This window comes from Tyto alba, unplaced genomic scaffold (assembly GCF_018691265.1).
Source record: "Tyto alba isolate M040663 unplaced genomic scaffold, T.alba_DEE_v4.0 Super-Scaffold_39, whole genome shotgun sequence".
Classification (NCBI taxonomy): Eukaryota; Metazoa; Chordata; class Aves; order Strigiformes; family Tytonidae; genus Tyto; species Tyto alba.
The window spans coordinates 3,055,133-3,078,527 of record NW_024881314.1 but is presented as its reverse complement, the minus strand read 5'-3'; the positions used below and the strand labels follow the sequence as shown (position 1 = coordinate 3,078,527).

The 23,395-nt window shown below is 52.0% G+C and overlaps 1 protein-coding gene across 1 annotated transcript; it reads right to left on the bottom strand.

Annotated features, from left to right (window-relative positions):
• Positions 1 to 549: 549 nt before the first annotated feature.
• On the bottom strand, positions 550 to 21,643 carry WIPI1 (WD repeat domain, phosphoinositide interacting 1). The gene is made up of 13 exons (XM_033002282.2): positions 21,495 to 21,643; positions 20,143 to 20,225; positions 18,377 to 18,546; positions 14,821 to 14,917; positions 10,984 to 11,081; positions 9,839 to 9,931; positions 9,451 to 9,521; positions 8,427 to 8,534; positions 7,878 to 8,042; positions 7,586 to 7,693; positions 6,231 to 6,352; positions 5,383 to 5,483; positions 550 to 1,113 (listed from the first exon to the last, which is right to left on the bottom strand). The coding sequence occupies exons 1-13, from the start codon at positions 21,563 to 21,565 to the stop codon at positions 1,066 to 1,068; spliced, it is 1,335 nt and encodes a 444-aa protein (XP_032858173.2). The 5' UTR covers positions 21,566 to 21,643; the 3' UTR covers positions 550 to 1,065.
• Positions 21,644 to 23,395: the final 1,752 nt, after the last annotated feature.

The following is a 23,395-nucleotide window of genomic DNA, read 5'->3' as shown; positions in this document are numbered from 1 at the left end:
GGTTTTTTTCTTGGGGAAGGTGTGGGGGGAGAGGTTTGCAGTGCAGAACTGGGGAACTGCTCCTCATCAACCCTGCGTGGAAAGAGCAATGGCGTAACAGCATTTTTTTTTTTCAGGGAGGTTCAGGGAGAGGTCCCTGCCCCAAGATCTCCCAGCAGACCAGGGCTCCAGGCAGAGAAGCTGCTCCTGCCGATCCCAGGGTGATGCCAGGGGCGCAGATGGGGCCAAACAGCTCTTACAGGGCCATTTCTGGGCAGATGCAAAGGCCTGGGGAGCTGCAGAGGCAAAACCAAAGGGGCAACTGAAACTTAAGAAACCGCTGGGATCTCTCAGCAGCTGAGTGAGGGTTTTCTGAAGCAATTTTGGACTCCCACTTACACACCCAGATCTTTCGTTGGACAAGTCGTAAGTGGACTCGCGTGGACTTGGTCGTGTGGGAGCAGCCGTCCTTGTGCCAGCCCCCCAAACCCACTCTCCCACTCATAAAGCTTAATCAAGACTGACATCTTTAGGGCCTCACAAAGAACAGCAGGAGCACGGGCAGGGAGCTGCCAGGGGACAGACCATGACTTTATTCTGTCTTTAAACATAGCAAATGGCATCTTCTCTAATATCACTGCAAAAATACTTTGCTTGGGTAAAATAGTATGTATATACTGTACAAAGACATAAGTTTAATATATCTTCCTGTAAGTACATTTATACACATAAAACAGCATAAATTAGAAAAGGGACAAATGGGTATATAAAATCCTGGTTACATACAAATCTGATTAAATTAGCATTTACACTGTGGTTCTAACATATAGTTTGTTAAATATAGCGATGTGCATACAGTACATTGACACCCCACCCAGACACAAATTCAAACAGGGGGCTAGCAGGGCCAGGTAGTCACTTAAACATACCGTAGGAAAAAGCAGTGGCCCACCTTGGATTTTTTTTTTTGTTTGTTTGTTTGTTTTTTTTTCTTGTCTTGGGGACTCACAAATCTGTTCTTCGAAATTCCTGGCTTTTCCAAAGCACTTCCCAGCAGCTGTCCTAAGCGCGGATGTTTGCTTCTCATCATGACCTCTTCGCTTTGCCCGGCTGACCTCCACGGCACAAGATTATCTACCAAAATCAAAACAGAACGGCCTTACTTTTCCCAGCAACAGGGTGTGTTTCAAGTTGGTTTTACGCACATGGGAGGAGAAGGGGGAGGGATGTCCTGCAGTGTTTTACTTTCCATTCAAAGGCAGATTTGTGAGCGGTTTATTTATTTACTCTCCCCCTCCCCAAATTTACAGTCCTGGGAACAGAAACCATCTGGCTTGGTGATAAGCGTGTCTGGCCTGCAGCTGGTATCGGCCTGAGCCCAGCCGTGCTTGCAGGAGTTGGATTACCGGGGGTGAAGTCCCTTTGCCTCCCTAAGTCCTCCCAAAAAGTTCAACTCCTGGCATGGCGGGAGGGGAAAGGTGTGTGCCGTGCATCACCGTTTCTCTCCGGGGTCTCCAGATGGAGCCCAGAGTTAAACTCTCACATGTTAGACTGGACTAGGTGGGAGGAAGCCTAGCCTCAGGACCATCGCCTGCCCACTTTGGAGGCACAAGCATTGGCACTGGATCGCACGCTTCCCAAGGGACCGGATAAACTGGGCTTAATCCTGCAAGTCCCAGCTGCCCAAAATGCCTGTCTGAGCTACCGGGGCAGGAGCTGCTGTGAGGAAGAAGAGGCCAAACTCGCTTATCCCTCATGAAACATGACTGCTAGTAGAGCTTCACCGCAAAATCTACGGCCTTTCCTCTGCTAACAGCCAGCTGTTAAAAAAAAAACAAAAAAAAAACCAAAACCCAACAAACACTTAAAATCGTTAGCGTCGCGTATCCACGCCGCAGAATGGAACACCGTCCAGCAAACAGCAAGGAGGAACTTGGGCAAACACGGGGCGGAAGATGCACCTGCAGCCTGGTTACTCGTATGAGGAGCTGCGGTTTGGAGCCGCGGGGATGTGTGCGGGCCCCGCGCTGCGGCACGGATTCCCACCCCGCCGCCGGGACACCGCGCTGCTGAGGGCGGCCGGGGTGCACGGGCTGCTGGAGCTCGTGCTCTCGCCCGTCTGTCTGTCCGTGCAGGGAGCAGGCAGGGGTGGGAGCTGCGGCGAGAGGAGTTTTTCATCCTGCCCCGTGCAGCCCGTAAGCAGCGCTGCGGGCAGGAGCCAGTGGCAGCAGCATCCTTCGGCAGCACAGCCAGAAATCGATGCCAGAGGTGTTTTTAAAGGCTATCTGCGTATCGGTGAGGGGAAGCTGCCTTCGAAGAGCTGACTGGTGCATGCAATCTAGCTGGGCTTAATGAAATGGGTCTCCCAACAAAGCCTTCACATCAATTCTGGTCCCAAAGCTGACAAGCTTCAGCGTGCAGCCAAATGCAGGACGGGTCATGTGTGCCTGGAAAAGCACTTTGCAGTCTGCTGGAAGAAATCACCTTTCCTACTGAATTCCAGAAGTTTTAAAAAAGACCCCCTGGTTGCACTCCTCAGGGCCGCACAGGCCGTCTTGCTTGCTAAATCATGTTGGATTTCTTTTGTCAAACCTCACAGCGCTACCGTGAAACTGCTGTTTTGCCCATGGGGTCACTGCGGGGGCTCCCGAAAGTGGAGCTGGCCAAGCGGTGCCCTGCCTGGCCCAAAACACACACCAACAGCTCCCCACACCCCTGGAAACCTCACCGACACTGAAAAACCTCACAGAAAAGTGGCAGCTCGGGCAGGTAACCAGAAACCAGCCAGAATCGCTGCAACCATTTGCAGCCAGAGCTGGGTTTGCTCTTCCTATCCTGCAAAACCTTCTGACCACGCAGAGCAAGGGCGACGCAGCCTCCTCCCAGAGCAGCTCAAGCACGGCACCTTCTCCTCACCGGAGGCTTTAGGCTGCTGCTCATCTCAGTAACACCCGAATCCTTCCTGCACAAGCTCAACAGGAGACCTGAAAGCACTTCATCCACCCCATCAGGGCAAGCAAGAGACGTCACTGAGCTTGTTTAACCTCTTGCCACAGGATCCTTCCACAGTCCTGGCACCACCAGTAGCACCATCCACATTCACTCTCGTTGAAGCCACTTTTTACGAGCCCTCCTTGGGCTTCTCACCCCTTCTCTGATCTGTCCCTCCTTCTGTTTAATGAAGAGGCAGTTTTCAACAATTAGCAACAGATTTTATGTCAGGCTGAAGCTGCTTCTCCTCGCTTTTAACAGCTGAGCCTCTGAAGTCTTGCTTGAGGTCAGGGGAAGGCAAGATGTTTCAAAATGGAGAGGAACTGCTGGGTCTGAGCATTGCTGCTTCTCCAAAAGTATGTCTAAGTTCAAAGCCATACTCGTGGCGTGGGCTGTGGGCGAATATTCCATTTTGTCACAAGTTTTGAGGTTTTTAAATGTCTTTTTGTTGCACACTGGAAAACAAACAAAACCCTTCCCATGTTTCCACAAAGCAGAATGCTGTCAAAACATTTTTGTTGGATAAGGTCAGGTTTTCTCTCCCTCCTTCTCCGCACAGAAATGACCGATGCCTGAAACCCCCCTTGAACACGTCATCGAGACCGAACATCTCGGCGCTGAGAAAACAGCGAAGTTCAGTGAAATTCAGAGCATCAAAACATCCCGACCAACCCTCCGTATGCACTGACGCAGCGGGAGCCAGCGCCGCACTAGCTGGTAGACCAGATGCAAAACACATTACCGTCAGCAACAGAGGGGCAAAACCAAAGTCCCAGCTGCAGAGCCTTTATCTGGAAGCTCCACTTGCTAAACCACCTTATCAGGGAATATTTCTGGAAAGCGCCTTCCCTCCCACACCACCTCCTCCCTAACATTACACGTGTACATTGCTCTGTCACGTTAATTACAGCGCAGGGGTTTGACAGATCAAAGTTCATTTAATAATGACGCCTGCTGCTGTACAGCAGGGGTTTGGGGCTGCTTTTATACGGCATCGTCCCAGCAGGAAGGCTCATTCAGGAGCAGCGTGATTCCTGCTCGCTGGCATTTGCTTGGCCCCAAACCACATGTTCAAGAGCAAGTTCAGCAGAAGGAAGCAAAGGATTTCTCTTTGGCCCTGCTGCTCCTTCCAGGGGCCTGGGTACCAGCTTCTCCACGGCCACACGACTTAGACCAGAGGGGAGACATTTTAAATGTCCTTCTTGGGGAATGGAGTCGGGACAACCAGAAAACTCTTGTTCTCAGTTTGCAGCAGGTTATGTTACAGGTAACAAAAGAGAATTGGTCTAAGGTTTATATGACTTGAGTTGGATTTAGGTGGCGTTTCAAAGGGAGCCGTGAGCTAGTCACCTTTTATCTAAAGAACACTTGGTAACTAGGAAAGGGCCTCACAGAGGTCAGCCTCAGCATACGGAACAAATCCTGGGACCCTGATGAAGTTTTTACTTCCTCCTTTTCAGGTAAAACTCCAACAGCAGGATATGTAAAAATGGAGTAAGGGATTCAAAAGTCTGCCAAGTCTACAACTTGAAATCCATTACAATATTCTGCTGTATTAATGCATTATTATCATGAAGACGCCACTGATTACAACCAGATCATAGCATGGTACCAACATCTGTCCATTTAGGGGTTAGATACTTAACATAATAAATGCGTGTGTAATAGGAAGAGGAGCAGGAGAGACACTGCCAGGCTTAAGTTAGATTTTAAAAAGCCAGTATCTTCTTCCAAGAGTGACTGAGAAAGTGCCATATAAAAATCATAAAACCATTTAAAACTCGTTACAACTTTCATCCTTGTACTTGAAAAAGGAGTTTCCTTTTCAGTTAACTTGGAAATGAAGAGACTAGTGAGGTTCAGGTATGTCCCAGTTGCATTCCATAAACTAATACAACTGACTGTAAATGCAACAGGGAGTATGAAGTTTTTATTTCTAAATCATCGTAGAATAGAATCATAGCATGGTTTGGGTTGGAAGGGACCTTAAAGATCACCCAGTTCCAACCCCCTGCCATGGGCAGGGACACCTTCCACTAGACCAGGTGGCTCGTAGCCCCATCCAAATGATGGTGTTGTTCAAATTAAAGCTACTCCTGGTAACACTAGAAATCTGCACAAGGCACAAAGGTCAGATCTGGATCTGAATGTCATTCTGCATCTGCACTTCATTCAACTGGTTTGTTCGGATCCATCTCTAATTATTAGCTCTGATCATCTTTGCCCTATCCCTAGCTGCCATTTAGTGGGGGTGTACTTTTCCTGGCCCTGTCACTGTAACTTAATTAGTTATTTCAGGCTTCACAGTGAGCTGGGACAAGGTGGGGGCAACAGTATCTCTTCTGTAAGAGGTTAATACTTTCTTCTTAGCATGAGGGCTGAATTGCAGTTTTAGGGGTCCCGAATGCTCACAGGAGGAAACTCATTCTCGTCATCAAGACACACTGGTCCAGTTGCAAACTCATGCTCTGGGATAACCTCTCCTCGCAGGGCACCACCATCCTCTGAATAACCTGTCCAAGTAAAAATACAAAATGTTACGGATTAAGTGGATGGAAGGAGGCTGGAAACAAACAGCGCCGACACTGTCATCACCTTTTAAGCACTGAGCTGCTCTCTCTGGCTTTTTGGCAGAGCTCTGGGTGACTGTGGAAGGGAAAGGTATCTCCATCGACACTACAGATGAGGGAGTGGACACCATGGCTAGCTCCTGGGGCAGAAGCTTTCCTCCTCCCGCCATGAACATAAGCACCTATTTCAGAATAAGATCCACATCTGTATGTGGACCTTCAGACTTGGGAATATAATGAAATAGTCACCCAGTCTTCTCCTACAGTGTTAGGTTCGTTAGAGTAAGGCGTAACAGGTTCGGGAGAATCTGTAGCAACATTGCTACAGAAATAGTGAGATTTGACTTCTACACCCACGGTTTCAACTCCTGGAAACCAGCCTGGCAGCAGCTGCTGTCTGAAAAACTGTGAAGCTCGGATGTGGCTGCCGCTCTGCCAGCGGGCCCACATGTGGTACTGCTCCACACGAGGAGAAGCGCTGGCAAGGGGCTCCCGGGAAGCAGAGCAGAAAGCGCCTGGCCTGGTTTTGGGGCTGGGGATGAACCAGGTGAGCTCCAGAGAGTCCTGCTGCCCCGGTCTGCATTGCACAAGTGGTGTTTCTGGTTGAACCTTTGGAAGTTGGGAGACTTTCCACTTTGCCCCAGGTGGCTTTCTTGCTTCTGCCCGAGGAAGGGCAGACATGATGCTTACCTGGCATGGTCGAAGTTGAAGGCACTGTACTTGGCCTGGCTACAGTTGCTGCGTAAGATTGAGGTAATGGAGGCCGAAGGTCGTTTTCTTTGTTCTCCTCCATCTTTCCTGAGCCAAGCAGGCTAATTGTAGAGGAGCAAGAGAAAGGAGAAGAGTTAGTTCTGATCCCAACTGTTCCTCCCCCAGCACTGGCTAAGGCAAGCACACGCATTCCCGTCCCCTTGAAGCACATCACCCATCTGCATCACTGCATCCAGGCACTGCCTGCAGCCCCAGCCGTGCTGCAGAGGAGGAGAGCATTGTGCTCTACCAGTAAAGCAGGGGGGGAAGCAGAAGATAGGGAAAGCACTACTTCAGCTAGAGGACAATGCTGGCACAAGAATAGAAGGGAACAGATTGACCACAAAAGCTTTAGGTTACAAAGGCAAACAGTGTTTCTAATCACAGAGGGGGCTCCAAAGGGCTTCCAACAGGAGCAGACTAGATGGGAAAAGCAGCCCTGGCTAGTTTAGGACGGAGTTTGAGCAGAGATATAGTATGATGTAACGTAACTCATGACCCAAGGGCCCTTTTCAGTCCTCGGATGGTAAGAGGAACCCGCACACAAAGCTGGCCCGGGCGGCTGCTCGGGGACGGGAGCAGGCGGGCGTCAGCCGCGTCTGAAGGCGGCGGGGCGGCCGGAGCACGCTGGACAGCGCAGCTTTGAAGTGCCGTTGTTTTGTGGCTTTTCAAAAAACTGCTGGCATTTTCCTGGCCGTCAGCCACTTCCCAGCTTAGAGCACATGTTACATCGCACCCCACCCCAAAAGGCTTTCCCATCTGGAGCCAAGCAGCCCAGATGTGTGCGGGGGGCTTATGCGCTTCATCAAATTTGCAGACAAACGGAAGAGCAGCACGGAAGGCTCTGCTTTGGCACTGCACGCTTGCAGGCGTGCATCTGTGCGTGTTTTTTGCTTACGGAAGCTCCCAGCGTCGCTCCACACCATCCTCCCCCCCCCCAAAGTCAGCTCTCCAGCACCCGCTCACGCCTGGAGAAGCTGCTCTGCTCCATGGTGGTCAGCGCTCTGCTGCTGGAGGCATCTCCTAACACAGCCTGCCCACCTCTGCTTGTCTAAGCTGAGACGTCCCACAGCTGCCTAGGGATCTGAGATGTCTCTGGTTTCTTCTGCAAGAAGCCCCATGCCCCTGCCTGTTGACATGGATCCCACCCACATCTGTCAGACTGGGCAGCTAAAATCACAAGGTCAGTTCTAACGTTCTTACTCTTGCGGCTCCATTTTGTGCTTTCAGGTGAAATTTCCCTTAATTTTTTACAGATCAGCCTCTGTATCAGATGTGGCTGGAGGTAGAGTTACCTGTGTTTCTTAATTAAGACACACTCTCCTCCGTCTTGCGGGTCCAAGTTATAGATATAGAGATGTCCATCTGACGTAGTCACCAGCAGTCGAGGCAGCTTCTGAATCCTGATGAGAAAAGCATCGTGAGTCCGAACGCATCCGCACTCGCACACTGACACAGCACGCACCCGGGCCGCGTGCTCGGCAGGCACGGGTACAAGATAAGGGGCCACGGAGGTGGTGATCAGCAGAGATAGTTGTGCCTGCTCACAGGCTGGATGGCAGAGGGGATGCGGATGTCAATACATACGTGGAGAGGGCACAGATGTTCCTTTGCCCGGAGATGTTCAGGCGGACAGTGGCAAAGGCCCGATCCTGGTTCATCATTCCCGACACCTGAGCAGGGAGGTAGTTGGTAGCAGCCTGGAACATCTTTCCCATGTAACCGCTCCAGGTTGGAGGCTCTTCTGGCCGGCTGAGGCGGGGAGGGGGGGGATCACGAAGGAACAAGCAGAGTGACAAAAAACAGATCAGGAACAGACAAAATGATCCTGATCTCAGATAGGCGAAGGTTTTCTTTGAAGCACCTGCGCACGTTGCGTGCCAGCCTAGCTGGATGCACGGGACAGTGGTGGTTAATAAACCCAGAGCAGGCCTGAAGAGGCTGACAGCAGGGATGCAGTTTGTAGCTTTTCCAGTGAGTAAGTCCCTCAGGACACAAAGCCAAAGAGACAGTTTGCAGCTGGTATTGCTCATGGAGAGTACGTGGTGAGGAAATGCAGGCCAGCTGTGTAAAGGCAGGCCTTTGAAGCCGAGACACCCCTGGGGCAGGCAGATTAACCCAGGCTAACCCCCTCACCTGTCAGTGAGATGCTCCAGTTTAAAGATGTGCACGGTCTCCGTGTTGCTGGAAGCACAGAGGAACTGGGAATCCATGCTGAACACCAGAGAGCTGATGTTCACATACCTAGGGCCAAGCAAAGACAGCCCTGGTCACTTCATGGCATACTGTTCAAGGGGAACTGCTTGGTTTTGCTCACAGAGAAGAGGACGGGGAGGAAGGAGACCCATACACGCTGAGGAGCACCTTGCCTGGCCGCTGCCGAGCCTGTGGGCTGACTGGCTAGCATCTCCCTAATCCCTTTGCTCAGCAGAGCTGGGGGTGGCCTCGAGCTAGTGACAAACAGCCAGAGAGGTGGAAATGTCCTTGCCTGTGGAGCGAACATCTGTGCCAGCCTCACTGCAGCAGCTAAAGCTTCTGCAAAGCTACTGCAAAGGCCAGGAGGATATCCAAAGCACTGGATAGCGGGATACATATGGCATCTCCTCCTGTGCAGGTTCAGCAGGGCCAGGGTGTCTTGGTCATGGCAATTTTTGTACTTGCAGAAGTGTGTGTAAAATCACAGGCAGGTCAGGGACGGGGTAAAGGGAAAAGTCAGGAATGGATCTACTGAAAATATTTGAGGGAGCCTGCAGAAGGGCAGCAACAGCCCATTCCTGCCATCGAGACTTGGGCTCTGTGCAAGTGAATAGCTCCAAAGCACCTCCTTTGAGAGGGCAAGAGTTGGGCTGGTAACTTTGGGGACTTCATTATTTCATGTAAGAAACAAGAAAGGACAGAGTAAGTGGACTGAATATACCTCCATTCTCTGCAATCGCCCGGTTTTGTGACACACTGAATTGAATCACTAAGCTTGCTGGAGGCGGCTGGGCACAGCATGGCTGTCTGGCACAATGACATTTCTATCTGATATGTTTGCTCTTGTTTTCTTTCTGCAAAAGATGCCAAAGCCACCAGGATCTGACGTTGCCCTGTCCCTCTGTTTACATTTCTGCTCCAGGAGCCCTCTGTGTAGTTGTCACTGAGAGAAGAATGAACTGACCTTTTCATCCCTCGCCGGAATTCATAGAGCTTCTGCCCCCCAGGAATGGAAAATACACGAATGACTGTGCCCTGCAAAAAATGCAAATGGAAAGATCACGCAGGAGCAGGGCAAAGAGCATGAGCCCTTTCTCTGACACACCCAGGAAACTCAGGATGTGCAAAGGCCCCTCCTGTTTGCCAGCTGGGGTCAAGCTGAACCCGATACACTGGCCTCCCACAAGTCAGAGTCCTTTCAGTGCCACTCCTCTGCTGGCTGTGCTTAAGAACGGGCAGCTCAGAAGTCCTGCTCTCCACGCTCCAGGCAGCCGACGCACTGGAGCTGGCTGGGACGCCGTGGGCAGAGAGCAGAGGCAGCAGGGAGGGTGCTCGCAGCAGTGCTCACTCACTTTTTCAGAAGCACTTGCCAGCTTCGAGCCGGTGGAGTTGAAGGCGAGAGCAGCCAGAGGCCCGTCGTGGGCAGGAATCGTGCAGGCTGTTTTCTGTAGGGCAGAAGGTAGTGTGAGTGCAGAGAGACACGCTGCTGCTGGGACTGCGTAAGGGCAGGGCGTTCCCTGCCTCACACCCTACGCAGGGTGTGGATGCAGGGGATTGTATTGCACTTGGGGTATCCCTTCAACATCCTCAGCATTTCTTACCTCTGCCCTGCCTTGAGCTCATTCCCCACTTAACTCCGGCCACTGTGATTACAGACAGCTCATTTCAGGGGCAGAGATCCTCAGCTCCTCACCTCTCCAGGCTGCGGGATCACAGCTGTGCCCGCTCCGAAGCCTGGCATTTCTACGTGCAGAGACAGAGCTGGCCTCCCCGCTGTTCGCTCGGCTGTGCAACAGATCCTGCTGCAGCGGCACCACCCCGATGCCTGCAGGGAGCCCAGGCCCTCGCTAGTACCTCTCACAGCAGCAGCATGTTTTCCCCTTGTGCTCTGCTCCTCCCCTGCTGCAGATCCTCAGCTCCCGCTGCACGTACAGAGCGACAGCCTTATGTAATCCAAAGCCCTGGCATAAACACCAGATAATCATGACCCTGCTTCCAGCCAGGGACAGATTTCCTGAGGGGGATTTGGACACCTCGCCCTCTCTGTGACTTCAGGACCGGCATCCCTTCCAGCCCGCAGCATGGCACAGCGGCTGCTCCAGGCCCTGCGCTGCGCCTGGAGCTGCTCCAACCCTCCCTGAGCCACCCCGGTCGCATCACTCCCATGGGATACGCTGCTGAAGCTCCTCTAGGAAGCCCCTGTAGGAACCCCTCTGGCAGCCTGGCAGCAGCCCTCGGGCTGCAGGGTAACGGGTCACGTTTTCCTTACTATCCCGTAGTGGGAGATGGATGTCCTGATCTCAAAGAGGCTGGCTGCTTCACATGGCCTCCAAGCAAGGGGGATGGGGAACGTGCCTCCCCGGGCAATTCCCTCGCAGCCGCGCTTGGTGGAGTGTATTTATTCATCCTTCCCAAAGGCCCTGTTGGGTTGGCTTTGCTGTGGTTCTGTTTGTTTTCAGCCCCTGCCGGTATCCAAATGGGCGAGCTTCGCACTTACCAAAGTATTTCCGTCGTAAAGCGCGATCTCTCCGCTGGTCGCACTGCCGGGATAAGCCAAGTAGGAGTTGGCGTGGTTGATCGAGAGAGCGCACAGACCTGGCAAGGCGAGAAGGACACAGCTGAGGTTGTTTGCTGGTGGAGGACAGAAAGCAGAAACGCAGCCACGGACACAGCAGGGGGTCCGGGCTCTGTCTCATTTTGGGGCAGTGTCCGGCACCGGGCTGGCAGGGCCTCGGCCGTGGGGACATCTGCTGGTATGGGACAGTACGGCTGCCTTGGCCCTGCCACCCTCCTCCCCGCTCAGAAGGAGCCCAAGTCCTGCTTTTGGGCACACCCTTGGCTTTTCCCCCTTAATCATCTCCTTTGAGAAGGCAGGAATAGGTGCATGAAACACAGCAAAGGGCATCGCGGTCTCAGGGCTAACAAGACGCCTGTCCAGGCACATCTGGGCACCGCCAGATGTGCGCAGGGTGGAGGTGCTGGGGCAGAAGCTGAGGCGAGCAGCGCAGCGCGGGCGCAGCCCTCCTATGAAGCCTGGCACGGCAAGGCAGCGGCTGTGGGGCTGGGCAGCGCCGCTTCCTTTTTCTCTGAATGGAAAAGGGAAGCAGAGAGGGACAAAGCAAATGCCACAGCTGTGCAGGGAGTTTCCGGCTGACAAGGAACTTGAACCTAGCTAAACTTTAACCACAGAGGGGGATCCTTCCCTATAACAGCCATCTGGTTTTATGCCAACATGAGCATAAAGGTACCCAAACACCCCTTTCAAAGTGAGCAGGAACTAGAGGATGAGACACAGATGGATGGATGTGAGTGTGGGTACATCCATCCGCCCGTCCCCCAGGTGACCTTGGAAAAGAACATCTCTTCCTGCCTCTCACTTCTGCCGCTGGCTGAGGACGCATCCCAGCGAATGCTGTCACATACAGAAACGGGTCTCACTTGCTTCCTGCACCACATCCGCGTGCTCACAGTCCTCCCAAAACCGACTTCAAGGCTTCAGCATGACCTGAGCTTCCTGGCCTCCACCCAGGGGTCTCACCTTGTCCCACGTGTGAAGGAAGCCGCAGGGTTAAAGGCTGCTGGAGATGCTGCCATAGTCCCCAAACAGGATGCCCGTATGCATGCATGTATATGCACGTATATGCACGGCCACACGGCCACATGCCGTGCAACCCGTCGTGTCAGGACACGGCCCTGGCCCAGGCCCAGCAGCAGGGAAGGAGCAGCTGAAACTTTCGTTTTAGGTCATTGTTTATAACTAAACAAAGAGACCGCAACGGAGCCAGGAGCTGCAGGATCGGCCAGGGGCCCCAGGGATGCACTCCCTATCAATCAGAGGCATTTACATCATGCCAGGGACGGCATGCACCGGGGAGAAGAGGCGCAGCAGCAGCAAAGTGCAGGCAAAAAAGGCACCCAGAGAGGGAGGGATAGGAGGAGGGCAAAGATAGCCCTGAGACTTCGCTTGTGGTGAGCATCCCGTCTTTTCAGGACGGTCTTCCCCCAGCCCGGGCAGCACGGGGGGATCAGCACAGCCCTTTCTCCAAGAAGAGGATCTAGAGAAGACTCGAGCTAAACAAAGCAAGCTCTGAGCGGCTGGTGAGTCACCCGCTCCCTCTGCTCCGCGCCTGGCTGGGAATGCCGGACGGGAAACCAGGCCAGGGGAAAACACAGATGTGAGTGTACTGGGCTGACCTCAGGGACGCACAAAGAACAAGGATCACAAGGGACGCGGGCAGCCTTTGAAGATGCTCCTCCGCTCTCAGCAGCCCCACAGCCCTGACGAGGGTCGGCGCACGCAGTGGCAGGCTCAGGAGGGAGGAGGAAGGCTGGTGCTGCTCAGCATCGCAGCTCTGGGAGTGTCACATCGCAGGTGGCTGCCTTGAGCAGCATGGAGAAAAGCTACCGGGTCTGAGAAGCCTGGCTTTTGCCCCAAGCCAGCAGGTCCAGGCGCATCTGGGGCTTGGGGGGAGCCATGTGAGGTGGTTTCCAAAGCTGCAGTTGCCTCGGAGATGTGCCCTCGCGGCACACATGTCACCATGGGCACGATGACCTTCTCGGTGCAAATCCTGCCCCTGACACGAGGCCGCATGAAAAACAACATGCTTGAGCACACATGAAAAACAGGCTCGCCCACTGTGGGCAACTTCCTCTCCTGCGTGGAGGAAGCTGGAGTGGAAACAAGGTCCTGGCCAGGAACAGCCAGGGATCTCACTGCAACTGGCTGGTGGGTGTGAGAAAATCCCAATCCTCGCCCCGCTGATGTTACCGTGCCCAAGGCACGCACTTTATGAGGGGGGGTGGAATGCTTGCCATGTGCTCCTACACCCCACCCCCGGCAGAGATCCCCACTCTGAAAAGGGTTGTCCAAAGAGTGGTGAGACTGAACTGCCCCAGCCACCTGGACATCCTGGGGGTCAGGCTTGGGACCAAAGCAGATGGTCCAGGGACAAAGGGAGCACGCGTGGCATAGCGCTTGTCACTCGCTCAGCTCATTTCAATGACAGCTGCCGCAGTAAAAGGGTTTTAAAAAATTAAGCCCGTATGAAGTTCTGCCACCTCCAGCAGCCTAGTCCTGGCCCAGCGAGTGCTGATGGCCGTTGCTCTTAAACCATGACCTGATCTATTCAGCCCCACTGCAGAACAGCGTCAGGCCTGGGTATCCCTGCCCTTCCTGCTGCTGCCGGGCTTCCTTGGGAAGGTTTTAAACTTTAATTATGTTTGCAGCATTTAGTATGTTTAATCCACATGGAGAGGCCATCTGTTGAGACCTGAAGTAGGTCAGGGGAGCCGCCAGAAGAGCGTCCCTTGAAAGCCCAGCAGCCAGGCGTGAGCACATCAGCAACTTCCCGATCAACCACCCGTGAAATGATGCTGCAGCCTGCGACCGGCTGGGATATCACAGCAACGCACGGCAGCGCTGCCGCCGGCGCTCGGCCAAGTTTTCCTCTCCGCAGCTAAAAATAGCTCCTCTCCCATGAGCAGGAAAACTGGATTCACCCTAAACTGCACGGAGAGGATCTGCTCTGCAGACACCTGCCCTGCCCGCAGGGTTTGCTGTGTGTATGGAATAACATCGGGTGGCAGCCCGGGCTCCTGGGAACTCCCTGGCAGGGAATTAGCTCTGTGCCTGGCTGCGTTTTCTGCCCCGGGGTGATCTTCACAGCGCTAATCACTTTGGGAGCTGACCCCAAGCCTGTAAGTAATCACAGGAGCTTTCTACCTTTGTGGAGCAGTGCATGTCCATGGCCAGAAGAGAACCTGGGTTAACCACAGGTCTGCAGGGAGCTCCGAGCTCTGCAGCATGGCATGACGCTGCAGAGCTGACTCACGCCAGCAGCGCGGGGAAACGGGGCTCCTTTGTCCGGAGAGCAAAAACACCACGGGACTCTCTGACGCAGGGCACGGTGCAGGAAGAGCAGGGAGCCCCAGAGGGAAAATTTCAAGCTGTCCTAAATGGGGAGGGAAACTTGCGGTCCTGGCCTGCCTTACAGCTTTCTGATGGTGAAAGAGAATAAAGTCATGCTGCAGGAAGCTGTGAGCTGCACAGACATCACGCATGGGAACAGGACTGAACCTGGGAGGTGAAGCCAAACCATGCTGACCATTTCTGCTCTCTGCTGACACATTTGCTCAGGACAGAGCAGGGATTTGCTCAGAACAGAGCAGGGTTTCTCCTCTCCCAAGCCTGACTGCCTGCCTCCACGCAATTCTCGCTCTCCAGTGCTACATTAGGATACACAAGCCACAGGCTGGTTTAAATTCTAACATGAGTGTTGTGGCTCTCCAAAGCTCCCGCAGATCTCTCCCTTTCACACAGTTCTCCCATGCTCACCTGTTGTATTTGGAGGTGTATCCATAATAGTCTTCAAAAGCTTCATGTCCTTAATGTTATGGATGTAAATTGACTCCTCCAGGCAAACAACCAGCCTCTGCAAGGACACAAGGGACATGCACAGAACCTCACCAGCATGGGCACAGTGTCTCGGCTGCTCCCACGCCCAGATCTTCCCTGTCAGAACACCTCTCCATCCCTTGCACTGGACAACCTTTGATTTTGTATGACTCTTTTTTTGAGAGCTGCCTGCATCTGGTCTTGCTTCAGAAAGCAGATAAATCATGACTTCTTCTTTGCTACACTAAGAGCTGATCTTCCACACCCCCAGGCCCCAGGAACAGGAAGACACATCAAAGTTACACCCTAACATGGGCCTTGATTGCCATCTATTCCTACCCCAAGTTTTCTTTGTAGTTCTTTTCATAGCAAATTACTTTTTGATCATAAAGACCTGGCAGCAGAGAGGCTGCCAATCCTGCTTGTCAGAATGCCTACAGATGGGACTACGTACCCCTTGCCCTGACTTCTTCCTGATTTGGGAGTGAACATTCAGATGACGGGCCTCCCACTGCTGTTAAACCTAATGCATCTGTTCAACAAGTTAATGTTTCTTTTCCCATTTGGTACCAGCAGGCAAGATTTCGCTTTATGTGCCCTGCAGAACTGCATAAAAACTGGGCTGGGAAACGTTTGTTCAGGGACAGTTACATTTACACCATCTTGGCAGATGGGTAGGGTATTTCCAAGTTCATGTGCTTGAACCTCTTCTGCTGAACTCCCAGAAACACCCACCCAGCCAAGAGGCAGCTGCTAAGAGAGGAGCTTCCAAGTGATGGGGAGGAAAGGCAGAAAGGAAAAAGGAAGCTCAATGCTGTAACCTTAGCACTGGGCCACCATCTCTGTGACCGCTCAGCTTTGTGGCTCTGCTTGGTCCAAACCTCTACATCCTACCAGGGAGGCATTTTGCATAGAGGCTTATTTTGGGGCCAGGCTTTGGATCTGGCCGAAGGGTTATGCTTTCTAAGTCCAGTGAGCACACAGCTCCATCTATGTTAGTGCCAAGTGTCCAGAAACGCTGAAAACCTCCCAATAAAAAACGCAAGGCCAGACTCCATCCGGGCTCCCGAAGTTGGTGCACCCGAATCCATGTACAGGAAGCCTCCACCTCTTTAGAAATGAGGCCACTTATTTAGTATCTAAATGTGGAGCTTAGTCACTAACTTGAAACACCCACATTAGAAAATCTTTGCCTTGCTCCACCATTACTCTCGGATCAAACTCTTTCCCACTTCTATTCCTGCTAACCACAGCATCTGGGGCTGTGTCAGAGCCATTTTGCATTTCCAGGAACACTTTGCCTTTTCTACAGTAACAGCTATCAACTTGCTAGCAGAGACCGTCAGAGTAATATTTATACAGCTGATCTCGGCAAACCCACCATGTGCTTTCCCAGAACTGCAAAACGCACTGCTATTGATGTACAGGTGAAGGGAGGTTTCCAGATGATGCCAAACAGAAGCCAGAGCTGCAGCGAGAGATGCTGGCACCGACAGGGACAAAATCCAGGAAAGTGATGGGGGTGGGAGGTGAACAGGCGAAGGAGGCCTGGAGAAGCTCACCACGAGTTGGAGAGGGCTGGTTCTCTGCCTCCCGCCCTCCATGCAGCCCTGTAGCCCGTGCAAACCCTGCTGGGGTGAGGAATGGGTTTTATCCTCGCTGTGCACACAGACAGAGCCTCAGAGAAGGTGCCTGGTGCTGTGATTGCTACTCAAGGCTCAGGGCACTGTGTCTCGTACAAAATGGTACCGCTCGCTGGTATTTTTCTTTAGTGCTTCAGTTTGACACGAATCAGGTTAAAGAATCGAGTTGTATGTTGAGGACTTAAATGTGCTGGGTATGGACACAGTCAGAAAAATGCATCAAACCTCTCCAGAGAGCTCAGCAGGGTTTCAGCAGTGAATGAAAACCTGGGGGAGGTTATGGAAGAGCTTCTCACCGGTCCCACAGCACAGCCTTATTCCTCACTTTGAGACAAATCACAATCCACCTTAACACACTTAAGAGTTATGATGGAGCTTGGAACAAAGAATTCCCATGGATCAGCAACCACCAAGGGACTTGCTTGTTTGTACAATGAGGACTTTTTCACAGAGAGATCAAACTGAAACAGGCACCATTTGTTTGAGACCCGTTCCTGTTTTATTTGCCATCATTTTCCTGTGCTAATGCCCTGTATGGGATTTGGCCTTCTATGGACTTTTGATGCAGTATAGCTTTCATACAGAAGCCCAAGCAAGGGGTTTAAATGTCACAGCACACGCAGAACCTGACTGCCAAAAGTTTAAATCTTGAACGTAGATTGAAATGGTGATTTCTCTCCTATCTACCCAAGTATCTGTAGCATCTTCAAGTCTCTCCAGGCATGTCTGTGTTACAGCTAGAGGATGAGTTCAGCCCAGGATTTTAACCTGAGCTCACAAAGCAGCCAAGGAATGCGGATGCAAGGCTGGGCCTATGCATCATCTTCATGCCATCTCCAAAGCAGCACATGGGGAAAAGTCTCAACTTATTTTAGTCTCACACTAATCTCCTAGAGCTGCCACACAGAACCTCCCAGTTTATTTTTATACATATACATCTATCTGAAATTCAAAGGAAGTCCCTATTTTGCCAGCTCCATTGTAAGTTTAAGTGAAAAAAATCAATTTAGGACAGATTTAATTGTAGGACAGGAACTTCTGGTCAAACTCAGCTTTACTGGAAACTCAACCCAGTTTCCTTATGGGAGAGCCTTACTGCAGGACTCACTGTTGCTAACTGAGGAGAGGCTGATTATATACAATTACACAGACTGCTTATTTCTTCATTGTAAAATTTCCTCTGCTTCTTATGGCATATACTTTGAAAATAATTATGGACAAAAAGAAAAGATGACTTAAAATTCTCCAAAAGGGCTCTGGGCTGCATGAGGCTGTGTCAGTTCATGCTCTAAAAGCCTTCTTCTAAGTGGCCCGAGTGTTTTCTATACCTTTGAAAACAAAACAAGGCTGCTAGCAATATTTGAGAAGCAGCCTTTTGCCTCATCCACGGAGTTCAAGTTACTCCTGGGTTTTGTTACCAACTTCGAAGGTCTCATTTGCAGCCAAGATGGCAGAGATGGGCCTGCAGTCAGGATGTGGAATCCAAGGGAGGGAGGAAGATGAAAAGGTGTTTTTTTGGCAGAGCTGCATGCTGAATAGGGAAGAAGGCAAACAACAAAAAGCCTTTGTGCAACTGCAATAAAAACAAGGACTTAGCTTCGTTTACTGAAGCAAAAAGTTGTGGCAAACCATACACACAGCCATCCTGCTCCTCTGCCAGAGGTCAGCAAGCCTGAAGTGGAGATGACAGGAAAGGACAGGTACCTACCCCTCCAGTCCCACTTCAGAGTCTCCATGCAAACCAACCCAGATTGCCGCAGCTCTGCTAGGCAGTGGGGGCCCAGCTGGAAAGTCAACACCAGCAGCCAGCCAGAGTGGGACAACTCTGGCTAACCCTTTCCCCAGCCTCTTACCTGACGATTCAGCCGGATGGACAGTATGTTACTGGAATAGCTATAGTTGCAGATCTCTGTCCCTTTCTTGAAGTGGTAGACATTCATTTGCTGTGGCTTGGCATGACTGACCACAACCACAAGGCTGCTGGAGAACAGACGCTCCACGATGTAAACATCTGGGATTTCATCTGGGCACAGAAGGAAACCAAGACAGTCTTTAGATTGGCTTATGGTTGGCTTGACTGCAGCAACAAGGAAGACTCAACTCAAGAGGGAATTGGGTTGGAATGCTCCATGCTGAGGTGTTCAACATCTGCTTTTGTTATGAATTTCTCATACCTGGCACAAAACATTTATGTCAGAGCAGGAAGGGGTTAACGAACCTTCCCCTGCGGGCAGAATCTAAACCAGCCCCCTTTGATTGTGCTGTTGTGCCTCTCATGGGCAGGGCCCTCCAGCTGAAGCTAATCCTCGGGAAGGGGTCATAAAAAGGAGGAGCTCACCCAACTTGATTGGGGACTTTTTTGGAGGGAGTGAGCAGATGGGAATCTACTGAGGTAAGGAACAAGGTGTGTAAAACTTGCTGTTTCTTCTCTGGTGTCTGATTTCTCTCAGCCTCCTTTGGGAAGGCTGATGTTTTAAAGCACTCTCTGTCACTGGGGCTGTGGTGTCTACAGAGCTCTAATGTGGCTGTGGTGAACAGCGGTGCGGTACGTTTTACAGAAGCCACGTTTGAGGTGACTCCTGTTGTGGTGAGAAGGCACCATTGCAATGGTTCCTGGTGGACCTCTACCTAAATCATCAGGGTCTATGACTTCTAGTGTAGGTAGTGCTGAATGCTGCTCAGTGCTTAGGCTGTGCTGTGCTGGAGGTACAAGGATTGATCCACAGCCATGATGTGGGACTGCTCATGTCTCAGCCCATCACCTTGAGTGTGTCACCAGCAGGGATCTGTTCCTTTTTGGCCTGACTCTAGGGGCAATCCAAACTCCTAAATACTTTTTGACCCAAGTCTATGGCTTTCTGCCATATAGCAGCTCAATCACCTTGTGAGGCAGAGGAAAGGAGCTTGGACTTTGCTCCTAGATGATGCAGCTATATCTGGTTGCTGAGGCTCCTTCTACAGACAGTGGAGAGAGACTAGCATATCCCAGCTGTGAGGTGTATCTCTAGTGCATCTCAGCTGAAACACTTCTGGCCATGGCCTGAACCAGACTAGAGCACGTGTTCCACGAGGCCTGACTTGTTTTGGGCTGTTAAGTGCATTGCATGTTGCTCTAAGCACAGCCAATAGCTGAAGGCCTGCTGTGAATGACCTTCTTGCATGGGAAACCTGTTAAAAACATCTTGCTTGTAAATACCACATTAGACTAAAAGCCTGCAAGTTATCCAGCATCTGTGCTGGGAGTCTGCGGTCTCCTGTCCATGTGTGTGAAACATGCTAGTGGTGAACTGCCTCTGAATGTTGGTTTACAGGGCAAACAGCTGCTGTCAGACTGACAGCAGTGAAAAAGAAGCTGGACTCTGAACCTGTTGGAGTCCTTCAACTCTGCTGAAGTACTGGTGGCTGTTCAGAAGCTTCTCCAAGGCTGTAGCTCACTGTAAAGGCTGCTGTGCACAGGGCAATAACCAGAGCTGTTCCTCTCCTGATATGGGTACAGCAGAAACAGATGCCATCTCTGCAACAGCAGTGAGCAGAATCATCCCCTGAGGCAGAGTGAAGCACAATAATACAGGTAAAGTCTGTTGGCCAATATTCCGCTTCAGTGAAACAGGAAACTTACTGCTTTCGTGGACCTGGTCCAGCTGCTCCACAGAACTTAAGGAGAAAAGCCTGTATCCAGTTGTAGTTCCAATTGCCAGGGAGCTGCAAAGACAAAAACCTGCTAGTTCAGATCTCAAGGCTTGCAGGTGATAGCAAGAGTCCCCACAGGTAGAGGAAATGGATAGTTCCTGGTACAGTGATTTGTGAAGGCATGACTTCTGTTTTCACTCTTGTCCTAAAGCATATAAAGTATTAAACTCAATCTGGCTTTTGATCTGAGGCTATGGCAGCCTACAGAAGGCAAATATCCCTGTGAGACTGCAAATTGTCATCCATTTATGTGGTCGTGTAGCTAGAGGATGAACAAACAGGCATATCTCATCTTGTCTGCAGCCTCCCAGGTACTTTGTGACATAAAAAGGGGCTGTTCCTAAGGCAGGAGCTGAGCTGTTTACATTGACACACGGGCTCGTGAGGGCTGTGGAAGCTTTGCCCTCGCTGCTAATGGCAGTGGGGGCAGGCACGCAGCACAAGGCAGAGTCGTGCCAGGCACTGGCTCTGCTGGGTTCCAGATATAGTAAGCAGCAACCTCTAGGTCTTAAATCAGCAGCCAGCCCAGAATACCAACACAGGGCTTGTGCTGGTGGTGGTGGCGGCCAGCAAGAGCATCGCCACCTGCCAAAGAGCTCTTTGTTTAGACACAAATGCGATGGGGACCATATCTCCAGGTGTTGGTATCTGTGACTCTTATCTCATAGCCCATAATCTGGACTGTGACTGCCAGACACTGTGTGTGGCTTGCTGCTTCAGGATGTTTGTTGTCCCGGTTGGAAACGGTTCTTAAATGATTGGCTTTGAAGCAGGTAAACCACAGGTTAGCAACGGCGGAAGGGCAAGAGGCTCCAAGGAAACCCTATGTTGTCTTGAGGTGGTGGTGGGGCCACGCTTTGGCACCGACTGCTCACCAAGAGCCCTGGGCAACTCCTGCCACCTACTAAGTGGCCACAGCACAGGTCAGCAAAGCGCTTGGAGAAAAATCACTTCTGACCATCCGAAAATGCTTCCCAAACCGCTGGGGGAAAAAAAAAAAAACAAACCCAAAACCAAAACAAAACAGCGATTCCTCTGAATTTGCTGCCTGAGACTTGGGGGTGTCTATGGAGAGCCAGGTGTCCCCAAAAAGGGGTGGGGTAGGGCCTTGTGGGGCCAGGGAATCCCACAGGGCCAGCCCCGTTTGGGCCGTGGGGAGAGAAGCCCCACGGAGCTGGACCCGTGGGTGGGGTGGGAGAGTCCCTGTGGGGCCGGGCCCACCGCCGCGCTGCTGTCGCACCCCCCACCCCGTTCCAACCGCCCCCCCCCCTCCCCGCTTACGTGCAGTCCTGGTTGTAGGAGAAGCAGCTGAGCGCCGCGGGCCCCCCCGGGGCCTCGGCCGCGGCCTCCATGGAGCGGGCGCGGCGGCCCCGGCCCCGCTCCGCGGCGCTGGCGGCAGCTGGGGGGGGGGGAATTGGGCGGTGCCGCCGCTCATTGGCCAGCGCCGCGCCCGAGGGACCGCCCCCCTCGCAGACGGATTAGCAAATGGACCTATCGAAGAAGAGCAGGCGGGACGGTCCCGCCTTTGGGGTGAGCGGAGCCGGTTGCTATTGGCTGGCGACGGGAAACAGCTGCGCGTGGCCACGTGGTGGTGTTGTCGTTGCATCAGACGGGCAGATGTTTTTTGGGTGGGTTGTTTTTTTTTTTTTTTTTTTTGGGTGGTGGGGGGGCATCGCTGCCGGCAGCGGCTTAGGCCGCGTTACGAGGGGGTGGGCGGTGTGCCGTGTCCCTCCTCCCTCCCCCTTTTTGGGGCGCGGTACAAGGGGGGGCGCACACGGAACCGGTGGTGACACAGCCCCCCTCTCCGCCTCCGTGGCTGAGCCGCGCTTTGAAGGGTCTGGTTTTCCCTTCTTCGCAAAATCCGCGCTCGGAACTTCCCGCGGTTGGGCGCGGAGCGGCTCCGTTCCCGTGCTGAACGGCGCTGCTGCCCCGTGGGGGTCACATCTGCCGGGGAAAACACAAAGAAAAAAACAAACCGCTCCAGCCAGTCGCTAAACGGTTCTAGAAGTCAGTGCAATGGCATTAACAGCGCACAGAAATGCAAGGGGCAGAGCCTGCAAACCCCCTAATTAGATGAGTAATCCTCATGTGAGTGCTGAAGTCATTGGCCCTAGATCACTTGATGTGCACCACAGGCCTTTTGGAAAAAGAGCCACATGCAATACCATCGAAATGAGGCAGATTCCATGTGGACACAGATAGCTGCCCAGCTGAATCCCCCCTTTGCAGCATGTGGGCCTTCAAGTGTCCATAATATTCCCCTGTTACGGAGTTTAAAACCTGCAACTGTGAAGATGATTGATTTTGGGGAAGAAAGTATGAAAACACACAGCTTCAAAACAACATTAGCTTGGAGTGAAATTGATGGCAGAACGTCCCTAGGACATAGAGCACGTGAACGATGCTGCAAAGGCTGCAGGGGAATAATTTTAAATTCATCATGTTTTGGGGGAAAACAGCTTCTATTCATAGGGACCTAGTGGGAGGCTCTAATTAAACCCCCAAATTAAACAGGAAAGCTGTTTGTCAATGTCATGAGACTGTGCCTGTGGATCAGCGTAGTTTGATTTTGAAACAGGGATGTCAGATGAAAAATGGGGTTGTGGAGCAGGGAAAACCTTAAAAACAAAAAGCCCCAACAAAATTAGGGAGTCAGTGCCTTGTATTTCAATAAACGGCTTCTGAGCAACTGCTACAGTTGAATGTTTTCTGCTTGGGTAATCACCATGAGCTGGTTTTAAAATTAAGCCTTGATAAAGCAGAGCCACGGAAGCATCTGAGACTTGGGCAACACGATCATTTTTGTAGCTTGACTGATGCAACCGTGTTGGTCAATCTTCCTTTCAGCTAGCTGCCTACAGTGGCTATTTAATTAGCAGAGGTGGGGGAAACAAACAGTTCTTGTCCTTTGCTACAGTGTGAAACCCTTTGGTGGCCTTTGGAGCAGATGTTGCTGTTGGGTACAGCCATGCCACAGTGGTGGCTGTGGCTCTAAGACCTGGGCAAGCTGCTCCTTGGGCTGGAATTGCTGCTGCGTTGTGGAGAAGCACATCTTCACAAGAGCCCTGGGAGATTTCAGGAGCTGTGCTCTGGCAGATTGGGGCACATGGGCTTTGGGTGTGGAATAGAAGCTGAGGTGCTGTGGGTGGAAATTGTGGGTCTTTCTGATAAAGAAATTAGGT